The sequence below is a fragment of the Vitis riparia genome, chromosome 6 (genome assembly GCF_004353265.1).
Source record: "Vitis riparia cultivar Riparia Gloire de Montpellier isolate 1030 chromosome 6, EGFV_Vit.rip_1.0, whole genome shotgun sequence".
NCBI classification, from domain to species: Eukaryota; Viridiplantae; Streptophyta; class Magnoliopsida; order Vitales; family Vitaceae; genus Vitis; species Vitis riparia.
The window spans coordinates 20,764,705-20,790,996 of NC_048436.1; the positions used below are offsets into that span (position 1 = coordinate 20,764,705).

Here is a 26,292-nt window from a genome sequence, read left to right on the forward strand (position 1 = left end):
AAAACCAAAAAACAATGTTTTCACTCTAAATGACTAAATACAAGTTGTATAATACAATTCAAAAATATCATAATTCAACTTAAAATCTTACTAAATAATAAAAATATTTTAAATAGATATTCATAATTCAAAAAAGCTTTTTGTTGTTAAAAGAGTGAGAAAGAAGAGGAGAAAAATGGGTTATGGTGAGTTTAAGGACAAACCAAGGTAAGAAAAAGGGATATTATATTTTGGTTGGTTCTATTAAATTACTTGTTTCTTTTTTTTGCTCAAAAACCAAATATATATTTTGGTATTTGATCAAATAGAACCAATAGATTTAAAAAAAAAAAAATTGAAAAAAAAACCCAACTTACATATATTCAGTTCTTTTTTTTTTTTTTTTTGATTGATTTGATGATTTTTCTATATGCCCTTACTAAATGGTAATTTCATTTATATTCTCACCTTATAACCAAAGTAAAAAATAACAAGTAATCTTAAACAAGGCCTAGACTTTATCTTAATACTATTAAGATGTCTCTAAATAGAAGTGGGTAATTTGGTTTTTATTCATAAGGATAGAGTGATTGAAGGTATTTAATAAGGGATTCTGTCAAACTATTTTGGGTATAAATACTAGCAATAAAATGCTTAATATTAATTCCAATCAACATAAAATAGTCAATGAATATTTGAGAAGTAATTTTCATCAGCATTATCAACATGCATGTATAATCTTAAATAAGGCCTAGCCTCTACCTCAATACAAAAATGGGTTTGCTATTGGACTAACCCATCTTGGGCAAGCCCAAGGCCACTGGTGCAGTGGAAGGCCCAACTTGAAGCATGAGCTGAACGAAGAGACATTTGCCTTGTTACACATTCCATGTGAACATATTTAAATGATTAAGGTCATTGGCCATTAAGATACTATTTTCCACTAAGATCTTGATGTGTTAAGATGAGTAGAAATTGTAGTGAGTCAATGAATGAATGAATTCAAATTAGAAGACATTTTCTTACTTCCTCCAATCTAGGATCCATATATGTATATAATATGATCATTCTCAAATGCATTTTTGTTTATTTTAATTGGTTATTTTGCATAAATCAAGACAATGCCATGCACATGCCTTAGACATACTCCATTAATTATTTTAACAATACAGGCATTCAATTGGTATATATATCATGAATAAGATACAGTTGAGATACATGGAAGTTGTACACAAGCTTTCTCTATTCTAGCCCAACTTGCATTCATGTTTCCATAGATTATATTTGTATTCTTGAGGTAATTGTCTTTGAAAATGTCCCTGGTGACCACTAGGATTACATAACTTATAAAAAGAAAAATAATAATTTAAATATATAAAACATAATGTTTAGAAAAAGAGCAAAGAGGATGATTATTATAATAATTATTAATTTCTACAAATTAAATAATAATAATAATAATATATATTTTTGAATGGTGAATCACTTTTAATATGTATCTTGGTTTGTGGAATGAGGATTTTGCGTAGAGAGAGGGCACATGCGCATGGACATTGTTATTTGGAAGATGAAGAAGCTAAGTTGAAGATTTGTAATTATGGATCCTACAAACTTGCATGCCTTTGCAACACACCAATGATGATTTTGTTAGTAAAATTTGGAGCTGTTTCCAAGTAGCTAGATTGCCCACGGATCAATATCTCATTTCTTTCTTAATTTTAATTGAGTAATCATTTCCATATATATCAATTTGAAGTCTAGTTAGATCAAACCATCCATCTAAAATCTTGTTGAATTATAAAGTCTAAATCGATTTTGTTACATTTTGCTCGGGATATTGGGGGTCGAGTTATTTGATCAACTTGCAGGGGTTGAAAGGGATAGCATCTAAGTGTTTTTCATTTTTTATTTTTTATTTATTAATGTATTGTTGAGTGTTAATGCACTTTGTAAATATATGAATCACATTTATCATTGAATTACGTTAAAAATCTTATGTTCTTTTTTATATTTCTATTCATATATGTGTGATTTGGTTAACAAATCTCAATACAATGTGATTTATCTTCTAAAATAGTTTTTAAAGGTACATAATCAAACATGTCTTTTTTTTTATATATATAATTATTTTCCATTTTATTTCTTTCCATTTGTACATGCTCATTAATATGTGCATGTTATCGGAAAAAAATGTCACCTTACTTAAATGATGCTTAAGAAAAAAAAAAAAAAAAACTTTGAATTAGTTTTAATATTGAATGTTGTAAAAGATTTAACCTTTTTCATTGAACGCTAATCCATTTTTACATGAGATGATGATATCCTAATTGATCAAAATAATATTAATTAAAGCCAAGGTTGTGACTATAAGTGCTCTTTTCAAAGCCCATGATCAATGTAACATCGATTGTTAATAGTAATCGATCATCTCCTTTCTTATTTCAATTTTTTTATAAGTAAAAAAAATTAATTAGAATATTTATAGCCTAATTGATTAGGATATTTATTGTCTATTTGACAATCATATCAGCACACTTGTAATGTAAAAGAAAGACCTTTTGAAAAAAAAAAAAAATTAGATGTTTGATAAAATTTTTAAAATATTGTTAAAAATTTTAAAAATAATTTATAGTGCTTCCTATAAACACTTGATAGTTGAATCTTTCAAAAATACTTTTAAAGAAAGTACTTTTACTAAAAATATTTTTTTTAAAAAAATGTCTAACCCACTCTAAATTTGCCAATAGAAAACCATGGATTAGAGATTAAATGCACAAAAGTATACAAAGAATATCTCACTACCAACCCAACTTCACCTTCACCTTTAGTATAATTTTTTTATGTTGTCTAGCCCTATTAAACATCTATAATTAAAAGGTCCATTAACTATATACATGTAAGCCTGTAATATGGAAAGTATCATGTTGTATAGCTTAAATTTATTAGAAAATTAAGTACTTAATTTTAGGAAGTGTTTTTTTTATAAAAAAAAAAATCTCTAAAAATTGATAGATTTTTAGAATAATTTTTTAGAATTATTCTGTAATATTTTGTAAAACAAAAACACATTTGAGAATTGAAAGTATTTTAAATTTATTTTTTATATTTTTAAATATTTTTTTAAAAAAAAAACTTTAATATGTGTTGCTTTGTTGTTAATTATTCCTTATATTTACATAATTATTTTTTTAAAATAATCCTAAAAAATAAATAAATAATAATTAAAAATATTCTCTAAAAAATACTATATTTTTTGTTTCTAAGAAAAAAAAAATTGTTTTTTTTAATTATTTGTTGTCAAATGTAATTTTTTTATTATGAAGAACAAAAAATTATTTTAAAAAAAACTGTTTTGAAAATAGTTAGCAGATACTTGAGTGAATGCTTGTTGAACTCTCATGCTTCGTGGATATATAAAAAAGATGTATATTTTTTTAAGTGATTATTATAAGTCTTATGTTTAATAAATACTTACATCAAGAATGTCTAAATTATAGGCCTTTTTTGAACTGTAGATGATGCTGACAAGCCTGACATTACCACCTTGGGTTCGTTAATTTTTGCCATTTCAAAAACATTAAATTCAAACAGATGATCTTGCAAAGGAAACTAGCTATGCCACTATGTTATTTTAACTTAAATTCAAGTGTACTCACATAGAAGAGGTTCCACGACCGACTTAATATATGTTACAGCATTTCAAGGATTAAAGTAAAAAAATTGGAGGGTCAAGGGCATTCTCACTCACTAGGTGGTTGAAAATAAGCATTTTGAACAAAGCTTTACAAACACCCTTAATTAGCTAAGCACGCTATGCAAAAAGAAAGTACATAAATTTTTCTTGGGTTGCAAATGACATTAATAAATTGGGTAAATAAATATGTAATGGTGAGAGTCAAATACTTGACCTCTCACTAAACAAGACTTTGATATTATGTTGAAATGGTAATTTCTAACTTAAATTTTTAGGAAAATTAATAATTTAATTAATAATTATAAATATGATAAACTTTTCTCTCAAACAATTTAGGATATCACATGGTTGAAGAGTCAACTTATTGAACCAACTTATCTCATTTATTCTTTACTGATCAATTGATGAGCTTTTGGTTCCAATAGCCTTCTTGGGTCTAACTTGGATGGTGTTTGTTTTTTTAGCTTTTTACTGAAAGTAATTTAGTTTTAGAATTTAGGTTGTTTATTTTTCTATTTTTTCATTATTTATTATAAACTTTTTACTAAATTGGAAAAAAGCCAAAATATGTAGTTTTTTCTAAATAAAAAAAATAACATATTGGTTTTTTTTACTTTTTAATACTTAATAGAAATAAAATACTACAAAAACAAACAACCTAATATTTAACACTATTAAGCATTAAAATTCTATTTAGAATTAAGTAAAAAATCAAACACCACCTTGGTCTTTATGCTTATGCTTTTCCTTCCCACTTTAACATTATTATTGGTTTAATATAAAGATTATTATCTATAATTACTAAAAAAAAAAACTCATTCCACTGAAACTCAATCTTTTCTTGGCCCCTTAACCTTAGTGTTATTCGATATCAGTTTTTTTATGATGTTTCTTCATAACATTCTGAAGTGAACCTTATATAGGTTGAGTTTAAGATTATTCATTATTTAAAAATTAATCAAAACGTCACGTAGTTAACTACTAGTTTACTTGCCCTTATATTCTAGCAACATAATCAACCATTAAAAATAAAAATAAATTCAAGATTCCATCTTTTCAAAGGCCTTTCTCTTATCATTTTTTTTGTTAGTTATCACAAATTTATCTTTTATTCTTAATTATTAGCAATTTCTTTGTCTTATAAACTCTACATAGTCTATAAATTACTCATTTCTAAAATCGAGAATTTAACAGAGAAATACAAAGTCTTTTGCTTCTAAATTCTAAAAAGGTATGAGATTCTCATCATGGTCCATGAGATAACTTATGTAAAAGCATTTGTATATATCAAATAAATAAGTTATCTCTTATGAATATTAGACCTTATTCTACGTTAATTTGATAATTATAATTAAGGCCATATGTGGAAGAAATTACAAATTATTTACGAGAATAGATGAACTTGATAAGGTTTGAAAAACCAAAATGCGTTTCTCTTTTCTTTCAACTTTAAATTTTCAATTCTATTCAAGTTTGTCATCACACTTATATTGTAAAATGGTATTGAAATAAAGTCTTCACGAAGAAATTTGAGAATTAAGCTAGTCATTAATTTGCATTGAACTTTCCATATGGATATATAACAAGCTAGCTACCATCATCAATTATCACTTGCTGCCTAGTAGTATATATATACATATAGAGGAGGCAGAGGCCACAGTGCAAATAATTGAGGTTACTATTTTATTTTATGTCTTTCTCAATCTTCTTTGGATCCCTATTAATATTGGCAGTTGTTTTAAAACCCTAACCCTAGCTCTAACCCTAAACCTAACCCTAATAGATTAATTTTATTAAAGTATGCAAGAAAACAAGGGTTTGAAAGATGAAGCTGGCTTTTAAATGCTTCATAAATCGAGGCGACACGAGCATTTTCCCGGCGTTCTCTCCCATGATATCTTGGAAACTCTCAACTCTTCTGTGGATTTTAGTGGCCTTCATATGTCTGGAAATGCCCTCCTTCCTTCACATAATCTGCCAACATGCCCCTCTGGTTCCCGTTGTTGTGTCCTCAACATCAACTTCATTTTACATGGAGATCTTGCATTAATATTAATGCTCCCCCACTGCAACTCAATATAGAGTCCATTTCTTATGATTTCAATAAAATATGTGGTAAAATGAATACCAAAATGATAAATGTGATATCTCATATTAAATAAGGAAAAAGTTTTTGATACTAAAAATATAAGTTTCTTTTAACTTTGTAAACATATTTTAAAGTTGTATGGATCCTATGGGGCCAAACCAAATATTATTACACCATTTGATACGAGTCGTTATTGAATGTTATCAAAATCGATCTTTGACCCTAATATTGGAGGTTTGTTTGATCTCGTAAAAGGTATGTGTCTGTTTCGCCTCATAATCTCATAGAATACAACAATAATGTTTGTATCTCATATTCTTAATCATGTAAACGTATTTTAAAATCGTATGAACCCCTTACACTTATAGCGGACAATATCTACAGAATTGGATACGATTCATTACAATAAAAGACTTCAATCAATATATTCTTATGATCTACAATAAGATCTCGTAAATAGAACAATTGATTGGAGGATTCTTCTTTGAAATTTGGGCTTGTTTGCTAGTTAATTAAGACATAAAATAATCCCTAAATATATGAAGAATGCTGGTGATGAATGCAGTGAAGAGTATGGAGCATGAAAATGGACTTATTCTATTATAGCCTACACATACTGAGAGGGGACCATTGAGCTTGGACTTGACAACTTTCATATATGATCCCAAGGGGTGGGATCCCCACACTGATATATATAGTTAAATTTTAATTCTTAGAATTAAGGCTAATATTGAAGTGCATAGATGCAAAAATCAATATACATCAAAATTATTAAAATTAATCCTTAATATGTTAACCATTTCCATGTTAGTAGAATGATGATGACCATTCTCTTCTTTCTATATTTTCCTTAAATTTAGGCTAATTTGATTTGACTTTCAAGAAATTATGAGATTTTTCGAGTTTGTTTATATTGTTTGATAATTTTGTTAAGAGTTAATAACATAAAAGAAAAACAGTGTAAAAGTTGAAAAAAAACACAAGAAGTTATCTCATATTTGATAATATTTTTATAATATTACTGTTATTTCGTCTTTAAAATTATGACTTTAATATCGGCTTTCACTTCAAGTTAAAAAAGGAAAAATTATGGACTTAATAATAGTAAGATGAAAAAAAAAAATTATTCAAAATAGTTATCTTTGAAAATTTTCAATTTATAACAATTTTTTATTTATTAATTCTTTTCTAGTATATTATATGATAATATAATTTACTAATTATTTTCTTAAAAATTGAATTATGTCAACCATTAGATCTTTCTATCATTATTTTTTTTTCTTTAAATTGAAATTTTGGATACAAAATTATATTAGAAATTTCCAAATTAGACGACACGAAAGTCCTAATTGAATTTTTTAAAAATTTTAAAATTAGAGATGAATATTTTTAAGTGTAAAAAAATATTAAAAAGTCAAGAAAACGGACACGTGTCAGTCACATTCCTCCGAACTTGACCGCAAAAGCTGAAACGGCGTGGCGGTCTGATTAATATATGAAGTTTTTATCGTAAAAACCCCACCACCCTCCCCTCTTGTTTGCCCTCTTTCTTCTTCTACCATTGCTTCACAAATTCCAAAAACATATATATAAATGTAATAAATACAGAGAGAGAAACTATAACAAGAAAACACAAGATTTTAGAGAGAGAAAATTTAGGGTTTTAGGAAGTGAAGGTTTGATGGTTGGACAGTGGAAGAAGAGTAAGTTCATAAATGCCTTATCCTGCAATTGTTCTGGAGTATTTCTAATGGATATGGACAAAAAGGGTTTATGCTTTTCTTCAGTTTTTTTTATTGGTTAATTATTTTTATTTTTATTTTCCTGTTTTAGGGTTTGAATATTTTTTTTATCGTTTTGGAGGCTTTCGGGGTTGAAAAGGTTGGAGAAAGCGAGAGACGTGGGTCCTGCTTCCTTATTGTGGTGCAATTCAGTCAACCAAACCTTATATATTCTACAAGAATTTGGGGGAAACTGTGTCAGTCTTCATCAATGGCAGGTGGTTTTTTATTTTTTATTGTTTTTCAACATTTTGTTTTTTATTTTCCCTTCAGATTCTCAGTACATTTACCTGTTCAATTCAAGTGTGTGGAGATGATTTGAACCTGAAACCCTTCAAAGATTTCTCTTTGTAACTTCCATTTCCATGCGTATATGAAAACATGTATGTATGCATGCACATGGGTATTTATGAAGACACAAAAGCAGCCCATGAAGAAGGAGAAGATCAAGCACATGGGCATGGTCATCATGACCATCTATGCATGTACATGAAGAGACACCATGATGGGATGGTTTGGAATGAGACACATGTTCAATTTGATTTCTTCTACAAGCCACTATAGTAGAATACAAGCTTCTAGTAGCGTATGTGCATAAGACATGCATTGGAAGTCTTTTTTTATAAATCTGTTTTTCTTACTTTTTACAGAGTGTGGATTCCAACTGGGCGGTCAACACATTTTTACTTGGGGAACCAAATGAAATCCTTCAATACCTCTTAATGATCTCTCTTCAAATCTATAGTTTATTGAACAATGTTTGGTGTGACTAGAATAAAGAGTAATCCTTACTCTTTTTCCAGTACTTTTATAATTTAATATGTCGGATTTTACCCATAAACAATTGCATGTCCGTACACATACATCTTTAACACATGCAGCACTCGGGGATCTACAAATTGGGGTTTAATTTTGGTGGGTGCCCCATTTATGAAATCTTCTATGGTTCTTGGTTTGATGGTGTTATCGCTTTGCTTCATGTGGATGTGTGTGTGTGTGTGTGTGAGAGAGAGAGAGAGAGAGAGAGAGGGAGGGTCGGAGAGAGAAAGAGAGAGCTCTTTACGTAGGGGTGTCTATCCTTAGACTGAGATGATTTGCAGAGTGTGGGAATGCTGAGCTTTGGGGAGTCATTTATTGCAGAGAACGAGGACGAGAGTTCCAATAAACCAAGTGGGTGTGGAAAGAGAGAGAGATAGAGAGAGAGAGAGAGAGAGAGAGAGTAGAAAATAAAGAGTATAGATGGGGTCTTCTCAGTTGGAATTTTGGGGTTTGTCCTAGTAAAAAGGCTAAGGATGGACCCCATATCTCAGTATAGTAAGACACTATTGGACCCTAAAGGGACTAGTATGGGATATATTATTATATGATTTGGGAGTTGAAATGTTGGAATTTTGTATGTTGAGTGAGAGGGAGAAAGAGAGAGCAATATTATAAGTACCTTGTATCATTCTCAAAGTTTTTCTTTTCCACCTCTCCTCCTTCCTCTCCTCTTCATGTTTTGTGAAATGCATTCTTCACCAAACATAAAATTTTAGAGGGAGAGAGTGTGTGTCTGTGAGAGAGAGAAAGTCTGTCTCAGTTCTGCTGCAAACCTTTCTCCTCTAGTTGGGTAAATGGCAAGAGTTCATGATCTTTCATGATTCTTCTTTTATGTACTTTTTCTATAACATCTACTCATATTTTTGTGTTTTAATTCATATATAGGAGATCATTTCTGATTGATCGAAGAATATGGGATCCATGAACTCAAACAACTGGCTATCTTTTCCTCTTTCTCCCACTCATTCCTCTTTGCCACTAAATCTACATGCATCCCAGGCTCAGCAGTTTTCTCTAGGGTTAGTGAATGATAATATGGAAAGCCCATTCCAAAACCAAGGTATACACACAACAAACAAACGCACACACATATATCCCTTCTCTTCTCGGTTTAGTGAATGCTGTTTTACATCTACAACCCTTTCTGCAAATCAACAGAGTGGAATTTAATCAACTCACACAGCAGCAGCGAAGTCCCAAAGATTGCAGATTTTCTTGGTGTGAGCAAATCTGAAAACCAGGCAGATCTTGAGGCTTTTAATGAAATTCAGGCGAATGATTCTGATTACTTTTTCCCAAACAACAGCCTCCTGCCGGTTCCAAACCCCGTAGCAGCAGCAGCAGTAGTAGCCAGTCCCAATAGCTATGAGTTTCAAGAAAACAATAACAATTTGCAGTCACTGACATTGTCCATGGGTAGTGGTAAAGGTTCAACATGTGAAACCAGTAGCAACAGCAGTACTAGCATTGTGGAAGCTGCCCCCAGAAGGACACTGGATACATTTGGGCAAAGAACATCAATATACCGGGGTGTAACCAGGTGGATGTTGATATTTGTATAGATTTCTAATTCAAATTTTTAGTTTTTTCAATCTGGAATTTGAAAAGGGTATGTGGTGGGAATGTAGGCATAGATGGACAGGAAGGTATGAAGCTCACCTTTGGGATAATAGTTGTAGAAGGGAAGGACAATCAAGAAAAGGTCGCCAAGGTAAAGCTTATAGCTATTCTATATAGTTTCTCCCTCCAATCTCCTTAACATAATCTAAGACAGTTGCTGACTATTTTCCTTTCTCATATCGCTGGCTTATATGTGTTTCCTTTCTCGGTTGCAGTCTATTTGGGTGAGTACAGATTTCTTGTAGCTTCGTTTATGCAAATAACCATTACAAAAAAAATAGTGCTTAATGCATCATTATTTTGTTGAGCAGGTGGGTATGACAAAGAAGAGAAAGCTGCTAGGGCTTATGATCTTGCCGCCTTGAAGTACTGGGGAACATCCACAACTACCAATTTCCCGGTATATTTCTATACATATATAGTTTCTTTTATATACAAATTGCAATTTAGATATTAACAAGGAGCTTTCTCATCAGTGTACTTAATTATAAAAGAAAAAACTGGTTAGGGCACAATGACTAATGCCTTTGTCGTTGCAGATCAGTAACTATGAGAGGGAACTGGAGGAGATGAAGCACATGACCAGACAAGAATTTGTGGCCTCCATTAGAAGGTAAGGGACAGATCTCCACCCAAGAACTTGTAGTCATTAATTAAAAATACCTTAACTTACAAACCTGTTATTAGTTACTAATTAATCTCTTTTTGGAATTGAATTTCAGGAAGAGTAGTGGGTTTTCTAGAGGTGCATCAATGTATCGTGGAGTTACAAGGTATGGAATTGAATATATAGATCATTGTCTCTTCTCTATTTGGCTCACTTACCCAAGATGCTTTGAGCAGGCATCATCAACATGGAAGATGGCAGGCAAGGATTGGAAGAGTTGCCGGAAACAAAGACCTCTATTTGGGAACTTTTAGTAAGTAGTTTGAACAAAGGACCATTTCTTTTAAGTCTTCTACTTGCAAACATCTAGATATTGGCACCAATTTAACCGAATTACAGGATAATTTACAAGAACAAGGTGCAATTATTCTTGATAAATCCCAAAACTGATTGTGTAGGTACTGAGGAGGAAGCTGCAGAAGCCTATGATATTGCAGCAATAAAGTTCAGAGGCCTTAATGCAGTGACCAACTTTGACATGAATCGATACGATGTGAAGAGCATTCTTGAAAGCAACACTCTTCCGATAGGTGGGGGAGCGGCCAAGCGGCTAAAGGAGGCTCAAGCAATTGAATCATCGAGAAAACGGGAAGAAATGATAGCCCTAGGTTCAAGCTTCCAATATGGGAGCTCGAGCTCTAGCAGGTTACAGACATATCCTCTAATGCAGCAGCAGTTTGAGCAACCTCAGCCTTTACTAACATTACAGAACCAAGAACCATTACTAACTTTGCAAAACCCTGAAATTTCTCAGTACCCCCAAGACTCCCAGTTTCACCAAAACTACATCCAAACTCAGTTGCAGTTGCACCAGCAATCTGGGTCGTACCTGAACCATTCAAGCCAAAGTCCTCAGTTCTACAACAGTTACCTCCACAACAACCCGGCTCTTCTTCATGGGCTGATGAGTATGGGCTCTTCTTCATCTGTCATGGAGAATAATGGGAGTTCTAGTGGGAGTTACAATGGAGGATACTTCAATAATGGACTTGGGGTTGCTTCGAATTCTACGGTGGCTAGTGCAGTAGGATCAGCAGAGGAGCTTCCCCTCATCAAGGTTGATTACGATATGCCGGCCGCAGGCTATGGCAGCTGGTCAGGTGACTCAGTTCAGGGACAGAATGCTGGAGTTTTTACAATGTGGAATGACTGAGATATTGAAGCATGGAGGAGGAAATTAATCAGCGTCCGACTGAGGGAACAATTTTACTATCTTTATTATATATGTTTTATTCAAAAGGAGTTTGTTTTCAGTGAAAGAAAAAACCTTGAAGAGGTAGGAAATTTTCTCTAATAGAGAAGCATCTGTGTTTTGTGTTTTCCTTCCAATTTTTGCTTACTGTTCGGCTCTGTTGCTAACAAAGTCATGTACTACTTCTTCAAAACTAACTCCCTATTACGTACTCTTCTGTATTTTATACAAGATTGTTGGTTCCTAACTGAATTCTTGTATGCACAAGACCTAGATTAGTAAGAATTTGGATCTTGGTCTGATTTATGGTTATTAATCAAACGAGACGTGCTTTTATTGTATAAGGTAGCGTTTCATGAGTATTATTACATCTTCTGATCAGATCATTGATTGGTCAAATTATTCTTTCAATAAAATATGTCTCAAGTTTAAACTTTTGTATCAAACTTTGAAGGGATTGTCAAAAGGTAGTCTTTATTTCTTCAGTTTCCTTGTGTGTTGAATACAATACTATATAGATACAGAGCAAAGAAACCTATTCTAGCATATACATATCTTGCGGCAAAAAATAAGGCCATCCCTTGAAGTATGGGATTTACATAATCAGGTTTCTATACTTATCCCATTAGACTTCTATACTTATCCATTAGACAGCTCACGCCAACACTCCCCCTCAAGTTGGTGCATAGATATCTTTTATGCCCAACTTGTCAAGTGAGTTGTAGAAATTCCTTGCAGACACTGCTTTTGTGAGTACATCAGCCAACTGGTCTTCTGATTTGACAAATGGAAGCTGAATAATCTTTTCTTCAAGGTTTTGTTTGATGAAGTTCCGATCCACCTCAACGTGCTTAGTGCGATCATGTTGAACCGGATTGTGGGAGATAGCAATGGCCGCTGTGTTATCACAGAACAAGTTCATTTCGGAACTAGGAGCAACACCGATCTCAGCTAGCAGCTTTTTCAGCCAAATGAGCTCACATATTCCCTTGACCATCCCCCGAAATTCAGCTTCAGCACTAGATAGGGCAACTACTTTCTGTTTCTTGCTCCTCCATGTAACTAGGTTGCCTCCCACAAAAGTAAAGTACCCAGCAGTGGATTTCCTGTCTGTGATGTTCCCTGCCCAGTCCGCATCTGTGTAGCCAGCAACCTTCAAATGACCATTCTTTGAGAACATAAGCCCTTTCCCCGGAGAGGACTTCAAATAACGAAGGATTCGCATTACAGCATCCATATGGTCTTCACTCGGCCGGTGCATGAATTGACTCACTACACTCACAGCATAAGCAATGTCTGGCCGAGTATGAGATAAATAGATGAGTTTACCCACTAACCGTTGATACCTCTGTTTGTCCGTTGGTACCTGGTCTACATATTCTCCAAGTTTATGATTTTGGACAATTGGAATATCAGCAGGCTTACACTCTAGTAATCCCACCTCTGCCAGCAAGTCTAGTATATATTTCCTTTGGGAAAGAAATATGCCTTGTCTTGACCTTGCCACTTCAATGCCCAAAAAATATTTAAGCCCCCCCAAGTTCTTCATCTCAAACTCACTTGACAATTGATCTTGAAGCTTGGCTATTTCTTCTACATCATCCCCTGTAATTATCATGTCGTCTACATAGACTATGAGGGCTGTTATTTTTCCCAATCGATGTTTTAGGAAGAGAGTGTGGTCAGAGTTGCTTTGTTGAAATCCATACTTCCTCATTGCCGAACTCAACCTGCCAAACCATGCTCGAGGTGATTGCTTTAGTCCATACAATGCTCGTTGTAACCTACATGCGATCTTTGCATCTGATGTGGCAGTATAGCCTGGTGGAATATCCATGTAAATCTCCTCTTCAAGATCACCATGGAGGAAGGCATTTTTTACGTCAAGTTGGTGCAATGGCCAATCTAAGTTTGCTGCAAGAGATAACAGTACTCTAACAGTTTTTAGTTTTGCTACAGGTGAGAAAGTTTCCTGATAATCTATACCATGTTTCTGTGTATAACCCTTTGCTACTAACCTCGCCTTGTATCGATCAATCGACCCATCTGCTTTATATTTAATAGAGAAAATCCACTTGCACCCCACTGTCTTCCTCCCTTCCGGCAACACACTCAAAACCCATGTATTATTTTTCTGCAACGCCTCCAATTCTTCTTTTATAGCTTGAGCCCATTTCGGATCCGAGAAAGCTTCTTCAACCCTACTCGGAATCTGACATGAGGAGAGTGTATGTGCAAAAGCTCTGAGAGGTTCAGATAATCTTTGTGTAGACACATAATTGGCTATTGGATACTTGGATCGTCGTTCTTCTATGTCTGGGGAGTATCGATTTGGAGGCTTGCCTCGATTGTGTCTGAAAGGTAGAACATAACCCGCAGATGTATCTATAGCATTAGTTTGTAAAGGTATGGTAGGAGAGCTTACCTCAGGAATATTCTCAGTAGGAGGGTTGTTGGGTACTAAAGAGTGAGGGAATACACCAGATTCTGCATTTTCCGCTGATTCAGGTACTGGTTCAGCTTCAGTTCTCAAAGGTTCAGGTACAGGATCTGGTTCAGCTTCAGTTCTCAAAGGCTCAGGTACATGATCATGTTCAACCATGTCGTTGTCATCATTCGGATGTGTTGGATTGTCACCAACGTCTAACACTTCAACATCAGACCAATTCCGTTCTTCACCATAGATCTCCCCCTGAAGAGGGGAATTGGATATCGGTGTAAAAAAAAATTCAGATTCAAGAAAGGTGACATCCATGGTAATGTAGGTTCTTTTAGCAATGGGATCGTAGCATCTGTATCCCTTTTTGTGTACTCCATACCCCAAGAATAAACACCGGACAGCACATGGGTCCAACTTAGTGCGTTGATTTTTATGGAGGTGGACAAAAGCAACACAACCAAAAATTCGGGGAGGAATCATCAAAACAGTCGGTAAGGAGACATGATAAGAAAGCACCTTTAGTGGAGTCTGAAATTGTAAGACTTTGGTGGGCATGCGGTTCAGTAGATACACGGCTGTGGTAACAGCATCACTCCAGTATCTATTCGGCACATGTGCATTGATCAATAGAGCACGGGCAGTTTCTAAGATATGCCTATTTTTCCTTTCAGCAATACCATTCTGTTGTGGGGTTTGTGAACATGAGGTTTCATGGAGAATACCATGGTTGTTGAAGTATGTCTGGAATTGTTGATTAACATATTCCCCTCCATTGTCAGAACGAAGTATCTTAATTCTTGCAGAGAATTGTGTCTGAACCATGGCATGAAATGATTGAAAAATAGAAAATACTTCATCTTTGTGTTTTAGGAGGTAAAGCCATGTCATTCGTGTGCAGTCATCAACAAATATTACAAACCAACGATGACCAGAAGACGTAGTTACTAGTGAAGGTCCCCAAACATCGGAATGTATTAAATCAAAAGGAATCATACTTTTATTCATGCTCATGGGATAAGAAGCCCTATGACTTTTGGCTAAGATACAAGTATCACATTTAAAATCTAAATGTGTTACATTTGAAAATAACCCAGGTAATAAGTGCTTCAAATACCCAAATGATGGATGCCCAAGTCGATGATGCCATAACCAAATCTGCCTCTCCTTGTTACCAACCTTGTGACGCATGTGATTTGCTCTTCCCGAACTGAAGGCATCCACGTAGTATAACCCCCCCCCCCTCTTAGTACCACGCCCAATTATCTCCTTGGTGAGAATATCCTGAAGAAGGCAAAAAGTAGAATACATCAATACCACACAATTAAGATCTGAAGTAACTTGGCTTACAGACATCAGTCTATTTGAAAGAGAGGGTACAAGTAATGTATTAGATAATGAAAGGGAAGGAGATAAAGTCACTGTTCCAGCCCCTGTAACTGGATAGGTGACCCCATTAGCATTTGCAACACAGCTCCGTCTCGGCTGAGTTGTATTAGAGAAATCCTTTGAATCAAATGTCATATGGTCTGTTGCCCCAGAGTCGAGAATCCAGTCCTCATCATCCTTGTGAGTAAAGATATGAAATGCCTTACTCGAAGTACCTGAATCATGTGAAGATTCGGCTTGAGGAATGAGGGATAACGAAGCATCACAGGTAACCACAGCAGCTCTCCCAGTGTGGTTATCATTAGCAATGATTTCCCGTTTTTTCCGTGCTTGAAGGTCATTCCACCAATCTGGATATCCATGCAGTTTGAAGCAGGTGTCACGGGTGTGTTTAGAGTTGCCGCAATGGGTACACTTCATGGCGTCAGATGGTGGTTTAGTTTTGAATGAGGAGTTGGATTTCCCGCTGCTTAGGGAAAGAGCTCCAGGTTTCGGTGGCATCTGGTGATGGCTGCCTTTGATCCCTTTGGATGCCATAACTGCTCCTGGAGGAGTATCTGCACCCGAGATCATCACGGTCTGCCTGTTCTCTTCCCTACGGACAAATGCATAGGCCTGTTCCACCGTAGGGAATGGTTTGATTTGTAGAACATCACTCCGAGTTTTATCCAATCTGTCATCTAGTCCATCAAGGAAAGTATAAACTCGATCTTCCTGTAGAATGGAATTGTATTTCTGTATGTCAATAGCACACTCCATCGGGTTAGGACGACGAAAATCGATTTCTCGCCACAGCCCTTGAAGGTCATTGTAGTATTTTTCAATGGATCCACCCGCCTGCTTCATACGAGTAACCCGACGTCGGAGATCATAGACTTGAGACGTGTCTGTCCCATCAAAATAGGTTATAGCAGCAGAATCCCAAATCTGTTTTGCAGTTGGGAATCGGATAAAATTGGCAATCAAGGAAGGGTCCATCGAATTGATCAACCATCCCTTGACAATGGCGTTTTCGGTGCGCCATCTCCTGAATGAAGGATCTGTTTCTGGAGGCTGAGGAGAATCTCCATTGATATATCCCAGCTTGTCCTTGCCAGAGATATACATCTCGACAACCTGGGACCATAAGGCATAGTTGGATCCTTCCAACTTGATACCGATCGGAGTAGTTGACGAATCAGCAAGCAGAGGTTGAGGGGAGGTCTGGGCTCTAGTCAGGACCTCGGTCATTCTTGTAGTTAGATCGCTAAGGATGGAATCGGTCTGGGGAATGAGAGGTTGTGTTATATCTCTAGATTCCGCCATGGAGTCTGTCGGTTCTGGTTTGACAAGATTTGCTGTATATTAACGGATAACCGGTTGGAGCACTGTGAGGTAGCAGGAATCAGAGGGAAGCAACGCTGGAATCTGACCAGGAAGATGAAGTTGAAGATGATACCAGGTGGGTCTTCCGGAGTTTTTTTCTGGTCACAATGGCTGAGCAGAGGTCCTAGGGACGTGCTCTGATACCATGTCAAAAGGTAGTCTTTATTTCTTCAGTTTCCTTGTGTGTTGAATACAATACTATATAGATACAGAGCAAAGAAACCTATTCTAGCATATACATATCTTGCGGCAAAAAATAAGGCCATCCCTTGAAGTATGGGATTTACATAATCAGGTTTCTATACTTATCCCATTAGACTTCTATACTTATCCCATTAGACAGCTCACGCCAACAGGGATCACATGAATCTCTCTCTCTCTCTCTCTCTCTCTCTCTCTTTTGTTTTTTTCTAACATTTATTAAGGCCATATGCATGTCGAAAAATGGTTGTCCATTAAGCCACTTTACAAAGGTTGTCCATGAGATGGGGCATTGAGACCAATGCAAATCGATTTAAGCATTTTGGTCAAATTAGAGGTTTAATTTAGGAGGTCGGTTTGCCATTATACTGGAGCTCAACCCAACATATATGGAGCTGATTTTGTCAAGCCAAACTCAAAGCCCATTGTTCTAAATTACTCAAGTTAAAAATTGGTTTAGACTGGATTAATAAATATATGTTCACATTAATTTGCTAGGAATATTCATCAGTATTAACTTAAGTCCAATGTAAGACTAGAAGATCAAGATATATCACCAAGATTCCATTTGGATTTTGAGAATTTTGAGGGCAATTATGAGGGGGGAAATAAGAAAGAAAAAAAGAAGAAAATAAAATGTGAATTTTTTTTTTAAAAAAAAGTTTAAAATTAATATAAACCTCTTTAAATTTATTTATCTTATTTTCTCTTTCAAATAAGAAGTAAGAATTTAAAAATAAACAAGTTTCTAATTTTTTATTTATTTCATTCTTCTTCTGTACAAACCAAACATTAAAACAATTGCATAAGCGTATGGTCTTTGCAAGCAAAGAATCCAGTGAACCAAGTATCATATCCTTGATGGTGCATCATAAAGTAGCAGGGGAGATGCAAAGTATGAAGTGAACTGCTTCTAAAAGTTGGTACTAATTTTTTCTTTAATTTGTTGTTGAAAGAGGATATTTAATGACAGGATATTAAAAGAAACCCCCTAAGTTTTTTTAGTAAAAAAATGACCTGTAGCTGAGTTTTTAATTTTTTAGTATAAAAATTAATTTGCTCCTTTTTTCACAACCAACGCGCGTAATCTCAAAGCCTATACGATTAAGAACACCAAAAGGTAATTCTTAGATTGGGCATTTTTAATAAAATCAAAAGGTTTTTTTTTTCCCCCAATTTTAGTACCCACGTTTTTCTTCTCTCATCAGTCTAAATCTTCAAATCTTGAGGTTAAAATGGTAAAGTAGGAGTTTGAGTTAAGAGATTAATTTTTATAATCTTGAGAGAGTTTGTTTAAATGTGAGGTATCACTTGAGAATTGATGTTAAAGATCCTTGGAATTGGAAATTAAAATGTACAAGTTTAAGACTTTAGTTGAAAGCATTGGAAGATAGTGAAACCCTTGGTTTAGATTGAAGATAAAGGAGAGTGGATGTAGGTGGGTTATTTCAAACCATTATAAACAAAGTTTACGTCTCTTTGTCCCGTTTCCTTTTTATTTTACTTGCAATTATTTTATTTGTTACCATTTTCATCTAATTTGGTAACAAGTTTTTAAAAAAAGATGATCTAGAGTCAATTCATCCAGGTTTATTATTTAGATCAACTTCACAATCAATGTTAAAGTTAGACATCTTGTCTAGGAGTTCATCATCTAAAAGAATAATAGTAAATTTACCCTACTTATCTACCATGGAAGGATATTTCATGAATAAACCCTTTCTAATTTTTTTTCCAATGTTTTCATTATAGTTCCTGAACAAGAGTGGGATGAGGTTAGCATCTCCAACTCTCATATATAAAATCTTTGGACTATGAGCTATAGGATATCATTGAAAACGGACCGCACGTTCTTTTAAGAATTCTTAATGCGTTTGGCATTCCAAAACTCAAACAAGAGTGAGATGAACTTGATAGGAAGAAAATGCAACTCAATGTTATGTTTGTTAATCTTTTATTTCATGCATCAGATAGAAATGAATATAATAGAATTTTAAATTGTAAATCAATTATGAAAATATGAAGAATTTTAAAAATTACACATGAGGGTACAAATAAAGTAAAAGAATCTAAAATCAACATATTTGTTCTTAGTTATGAACTTATTAAAATGGAAGAATATGAATTAATTGTTAATATGGTTACTAGATTTATGAATATCATAAATGGCCTTCATGCTCTAGGAAAGACCTTCTCCAACACCAAAAAAATGAAGAAGATTTCCAAGTAATGGAAAACAAAGATGACCTCTATTCAAGAAGTTAAAGATCTTTTTAATCAACCTCTTAAAAGAATTAATGAGTTTTCTCATCACCTATGAAATTAATTATAATGAAGAAACATGAAGAGGTGAAGAAAATGTGTTTCATGGTTTTAAGGAAAATGAGAATGAGGTAAATCCTAACCTTAGGTATTATGAACTCTAAGATTCTTTTCAAGAATTATATGCTGATCTAGAGAATCTTGGTTTAAAAACTACATTGCTCAAAATTAAATAAAATCCTCTTTTTCAAATGAACTTAAAGAATTGAAAGACAAGTATGATCTTATTGAAAACTTCAAAGTTATTCTTGAAAAAGAAAATTAGGGTTTAAAAAGAAAAATGAATGACTAACCATTTGCTTCTCAAAATTCTCAAATGGGTAAAAGATTTTTAATATGATCTTAGCAAACTAAAAATGTATTTTTGATGAAAAAGGATTGAGTTACAAGCTTCATAAAAATAAAAAATACTGTAAGAACCATTTTATAAAAAAGATTTCTAATACTGGCCAAGCAATCATGTGCAATTTTTATGGGAGAAAGAATCATATTAATAGTACTTGTCTATTGAGAAAATACCCGTGCATGTTCCATCTACTTGTAAATCTACTTACTTTCTAAAGGAAAGAAAAACTAATCTTTAAGAACCCAAGAAGGTATTAGTACCAAAAGTCACATAAAATTGTTTAATTTGTAAAGAACCATCTAAGAAAAAATTAGGATATGTTCTTCATTGAGACAATGCAAAAGTATTAGCATTAGAAATGTTGGTAATGGAATCTCTTATTATAGTCACATATTGTGCTCTAATAGCACAATTAGAGAGTGAACTATGTGATAAAAAAGCTTAACTTATCCCACTTAACTCAAATTGTTACTTAGACCCTAATAAGGAATCTAACATATTTCTTAAGCTAAAATCCAAGTTTAAGAAATGAAAATGATGCAAGTTAATGTAAGAACTTTTTTCATCCATGATAGCTTAATGTGCATACAAAGAGCTCTAACAGTTTTGAAGCATGATGAGAGATGCAACAATTGCAAATGGAGAAATGCATGGAATGAAAGATGAGTATGAATATTATAGAGAGATATGGAGAGCAAGAAAACATAAGAAAGAAGATTAGAGGTCATAACTTAATGTTCAACATGAGAATTGAAACTCAAACCCAGCAATAGCATATAGCCTAACTTTGACTTAATTCTTGAAAGACTTTCTAAGGTTAATTTTGAGTAAATTATCTTCAAAATATCAACAGTCCAACATTTTCACCAATATGCAAATTAGAGTTGAAACAAATAAGTTATGGTCGTTTGAAAATAACTAGGTATAATTGAAGAGCCATTTCAAAATTTTAACTTATGATTTCGAAATCAATTTTGAAATCACCCTAATTTTGAAATCACTCACTACCACTTTGAGGTTTTGCTTTTCTAGCTTAGGAATAATGTTTTTGACACTCCATCCATCCTAAGTGGGCCCTATATGATTGGAAATCAAGATTTTATTTTTATTTATTTTTTTGTCATTTTTAGGTAATTATTTAGGAAATAAGTTGTCGATAGGAATAGGAACATGTCATGTGTAGGTTTTTTTTTTGCCAAAACTTAAAATAAAAAAAATAAAATAAATAAAAAAAACCTCAACTTTTAGGTTTTCAAAGGATTTTGATTTTTTTTTTTTGTTAGAGTGAAGAAAACAGAGTCCGGATCTTGGGTTTTTTTCTTCTCCATTATTATTAATTAATATATTATTATTATTTTTATTTTTTTAACATTCAAGAATGATTCTTTATCTTTCTTTAATGGATTGTACATGTGACAAAACACACATGAGAAGCCAAAGAGCTTTATTGGGGTGAAAAATATGAAAACTTAGAGTAAAGGCTTGAAAGAAAATAATGAAAAATTAAACTCAATAATAGAATGAAATAATTGATGGAAAATATAACTAATAAGAATAGAGATACTCTCTAAGATTTGTTTGAATTAGGGGATGAGACAATTATCCATTCTTTGATTTTAGGGATTCTTGGTAATTCTTAATCCTTAGCTATCTAGGGTTTAGCCATGGTCATCTTCCATAAGGCAAATCCATATGCAATGGTAAATGCTTACAAATCTTAGACCCAAACCAAGATTTCAACTCTATGCATCTAATAGATTATTCAAAATAAAATAAAATATTATACATAAGGATACATAAGCAATTAACCCTAAATTATTGAATTTAGTTTGATCTAGATTAGCCACATTTTGAATAGCACCAGATTTATACAAATAAATATCCTTATTTCACCTAAAGTCCTAAATTCCTAAGCCCAAATTTGGATTGTGGAAAACACAATCTTGAACATTTGAATAAAAAAAATAATGGATTCTTGCATTTTTAATTTAGGCTTATTTAGCAAACTCAACTTCATTTAAATAAATTTTCGAACATTTTCAATTTAAAGAATTTGATTAAAGTTTACCTGGTTTGACAAATTTCATTAATCAATCTCTTAAGATGATACTTGGAATATTGTAAAAGTTGTAATAACTTTTTCTCTAGCTCTTCTTAACTAAAATTGTTGTGTACAAGGCTTAACATTTTAAACAATAGAGAATAGTGGTCAATCTTCCATAATAAAAAATGTTTTGTATATCATTTTGTTTAGCATAAATCAGTGATTTTGTAATTAAAAAAAAACTAACACTTTAAAGTTGCTTTTTAACCCATCATAAGTTATTTCAAAGTATTTTATATGCAAATGTTTTACTCTCAATACAAAATAAAATTTTGGGAAAACTTGATTCAAAACAATTGTGAAGTATTTCTTGGTCATGTGCTCTTCTAGAAAGGCATATACAATTTTCAACAAAAGAATTCTTGTAATAAAGGTGTTTGTGTATATTATATGTAATCAATCTAACCCTATTTGTTAGAAATATGCTCAAAGTGATGAAGAGATAATAATTGAAGATGGCTTTGATAAGTTAAAAATTGATGATCATGGTTTGACTCAACAACAAAGAGAAGTAGTAATAAAGAAGGATGTAAAGCCAAATAAACTTGAAGAAACTCCACAACAAAGTGAATAAGAAAAAACGCTCCAAAATAATGGAGGCAATACCGCTCATGATCCAAAAGATCAACTTATTGATAGCATAACAAGAAGGGTAAGAATTCATTCTTAACTTAAAAATATTTACAATAATTTTTATTTGAATCTAAAATCTTCATGAGAAAAAAAAATGATGATTTTTGGATTATGGTTATGCAAAGAAAAAATATGTATTAAATCATTTGATACAAACTATATAAAATGGTTAATTTGTTGAAATAAGATTAAATTAATAGCCCAAGGGTTGAATAAAATAGAATGGTACGTATCTTTACATGCTTTAAACTATTATCTTGCACCAAATGAATGTTAAAAATGTTTCTTAATGAAGATGCATATATTGAAAAACATCTCAATTTTACTTGTAACAATTTTCCAAATAATATATTTAAATTGAAAAGGACTTTTATGATTTAAAGTAAGCTTTATTGAGATTGATATAAAAGTTTAAGCAAATCTTTTGGAAAACGGTTTCAAATGAGAAAAATGGATAAAATCTTGTTTGCATTAGTAAAGCAAACTCTTTGTTTAGTTTAGTTTTAATACCAATTACTCCCTTATTATTTTTACTTAGAGATTTTTTTGTTGATGACGAAAAAAGGAGAAGTGATATTAGGTTGTTATTTATGATAAAATAATTAAGTATTAAATTGATACTATTGTTTTAGCAATCTTATGAATATCAATGTTATGTACTAAAATAAACATACATACATACATACATACATACATATACATATATATAATATCCACCTCTCCCAATTATTATAGCTTATTACTAATTGCTCGTTATATTACTTTCTTTAATTATATTATTTTGAGCACCCTTAGTTCTTAGACTTGATAGTTTGTTAAGTAAAAAATAGTTTACTTTGAATGTGAGCTTTTTTATAACCTTAGTTTATCATCATTAAAAAGGGAGAAATTGTTAGATCAAAGTTAATCTAATTGAACTTAAATTTTGGTTCAACACAAGTTTTGATGATAATAAAGCAAAGGTTTGGATTTAAGACCTACTTTTAAGTGTGATAGACAAAAAGATCTCTTTGGAACAATATAATTAAAATAAAATAAAATAACTACATAATCGTACATATCTCATTAAAGGTAAAAAAGAAATCAAAAGAAAATTCTATTCAAAGTTAATTTTAGGTTAATCTTAAGTCAGACTAGGTATAGTGAGTTAGGATTGCATGCATATTGCCATTAAAATATTTAACATATCAAAAATCATCCAATTACAATTAAAATTGTTTTTAAATATTTTCCAACGTTGGGTAAAGTATCTTTCAAATGAAAACTACCTTTGATTAATATATTTTGAGTTTGAAAGGCTTTTAAAAATGACTTGGGCATTAAGGCATGAAGTGCATTCAACATAGGACCCTCAAGTTTGTGTGTTTTAGTCATGTATCCTTAGGCAATCTATTGGATGATCGACTAGTTGCACACAATTCCCAATCTTCCAAAAAAAAAAAACATGTTTTGGTAGTGTCTAGCAATCAACTTGGGATGCAATTGAGAAAGCGATCAACTAGGTCTTTAATCAATGGGTTAAGCAATCTAAGTCTCAAAGGTAACTTGTAGTGCAATAAATGCACAATACCGAATTGGGTGAGATCAACCATTTCAATGGGAAAATGTGTGTGAGCTCTTTTGAGTAAAAATTATATATAAAAGACTCTTGAACAGTATTCATTGTAAAGAGCATTTGAGTCCACCTTGCTTTAACAACTTGTATATTTACCTAGTGCACCTTAACAATCCTAATTTATCTTGAAATCTTGAACTTAAAATGGTAAACTATGAGTTTATGTTGAGAGATCAAATCCTATAATCTTGAAAGAGTTTGTATCAAATGTGAGTTATCACTTGAGAGATTATATTTAAGTATAAGGTATCGCTCGAGGATTGGCGTTGAAGGCCCCTTGTAACCAAGAATCCAAGTATACAAGTTTAAGCTTTAGTAAAAAGCTTTTCAAGATAATGGAAGCTTCAACTTGAGATTAAAGTCAAAGGAAAGTGGATGTAAACGAATTATGTTGAAGCACTATAAACAAATCAAGTTTGCATTTCTCTATTCCTTTCTTTTTTTATTTTACTTGCGATTAGTTTTTTTGTTATCATTTCCATCTAATTCAATAATATATTTTAAAAATATACCACTACCTAATTCACCCCTCCTTTGAGTGTACACCATTGGTCTGCTATACTTCATAGTATAAATTTTCAAAAGAAGCAATAAAACTTAATGCTTTTATTACAAACTATCAAAGTCAATACCTGCAAGTCGAGAAACCATGTCTTCTTCCTCTTTAAACCTAAAAGAACCTAAACTCAACGTCTTATCCTTCCATCAATATTCTTATTTGATTTTAGTGAAACTAAACACCATGAATTTCCTTTTACGGTAAGGCCTCTAGGCAGTTCAAATTTTGTAATAAAAAAAATATCTCTATGTATTAGTTCAGATCACTCGGTCTTCAACCTCAAACTAGTTGAGAGTTAACATTTTTTCCCCAATCAAACTTAACTTACAAATTAAGTTATTTGAGTACTTAAAATATAATTGATTTCGAGTGAGTCAGTCTCTACAAATTGACATCTTAAGTCAAATCGGTAGCTTTCATATAAATGGCAGAATAAAAATAAATAAAAATAAAAATAAAAAACAATTTTTAAAATTTTATTACAGGGAAGTCTAGCTTTGTTAGTCTGTTTGGGCAACTAGAAGTCTAGAACTTGGAATGAAAAACATGGTACCATGCAATTGACATTTACACTTGCATAAAGACTTTGGGCCGCCTCATTTGAACACATGCATTAATCCTATTTTGTCCGTGGTGACAGCCAAGGTTTAAATGGGAAAATTATTTGAATTTTTCTTTTCAACCTTTCCTTTGATTAATTTTTTTTTCTTTAAAAAAATAAAAATAAAACCTATTAAAGTGGAAGAAGTGACATTCACGTGCTCTCAAGTAAGTACATTTTTATTTTTATTTTCTATTTATAAAATGATTTTTACTCTTATCAAGAAGAAACTTTTTCTTGGGATAGGTATCAAAGCGGCACCATCACTAGACATACTTTTTCTTATAGGCATAAATCATCGAATATTATTTATATAACTCGAATCTCGTACCTTTATATAAATAAATTTTCATTTTTATCACAAAGAAAAGTTTAAACAAAGTGAATAAGGGAATTTCTCGTACCCCTTATTTTACTTGAGTTTAATTTTTTTTATTATATATATGTGTGTAAAAAAGGAAAAAAATAAAATTAATTTATTTAACTTCACTCTCACCCTTTTAAATACTTTATTTTCATTTTTTATAATTTTATTCGATAATTCAAATTTTGAACGGCTCAAGTTCAAAGAGCGGTAAGAATTCGTTCATTAGTCTTTTTCTAAAATAATTATTTTTAAAAGAAAATATGGAAATTAAAAAACATGTTTCGAGATTTGAAAGTAGTAGAACTTTAGACACAAGCTAGAGGGACAGGTGTAAGGTCCCCACTGGCGGGCTCGAAACTCCTTTAGGGGACAAAAGCGTCCAATCATCTCTCATCCCAAATTCCACGTCATGGCTGATCTATACCACTAAATACAGAAGCCATTTGCATCAATTAAAAAAGTCATAAGGGTATTACAGTAAACCCACTTTCACATGCCATTGATTCGCTCTC

At 32.6% G+C, this 26,292-nt stretch overlaps 2 protein-coding genes across 2 annotated transcripts; one reads left to right on the plus strand and one right to left on the minus strand.

The window, feature by feature from the left end:
- The first annotated feature begins 9,021 nt into the window (after window positions 1-9,021).
- Window positions 9,022-12,093, plus strand: LOC117916649 (AP2-like ethylene-responsive transcription factor PLT2). Its single transcript, XM_034832778.1, has 10 exons — window positions 9,022-9,152; window positions 9,248-9,422; window positions 9,521-9,902; window positions 9,991-10,073; window positions 10,198-10,206; window positions 10,294-10,382; window positions 10,522-10,595; window positions 10,705-10,755; window positions 10,826-10,902; window positions 11,048-12,093. Exons 2-10 carry the CDS (start codon window positions 9,275-9,277, stop codon window positions 11,800-11,802), a joined length of 1,668 nt encoding a protein of 555 aa, XP_034688669.1. The 5' UTR covers window positions 9,022-9,152; window positions 9,248-9,274; the 3' UTR covers window positions 11,803-12,093.
- A 3,165-nt stretch (window positions 12,094-15,258) lies between these two features.
- On the minus strand, window positions 15,259-16,705 carry LOC117916773. The gene is made up of 2 exons (XM_034832944.1): window positions 15,883-16,705; window positions 15,259-15,562 (listed from the first exon to the last, which is right to left on the minus strand). Exons 1-2 carry the CDS (start codon window positions 16,643-16,645, stop codon window positions 15,525-15,527), a joined length of 801 nt encoding a protein of 266 aa, XP_034688835.1. The 5' UTR covers window positions 16,646-16,705; the 3' UTR covers window positions 15,259-15,524.
- Between the last annotated feature and the right edge of the window lie 9,587 nt (window positions 16,706-26,292).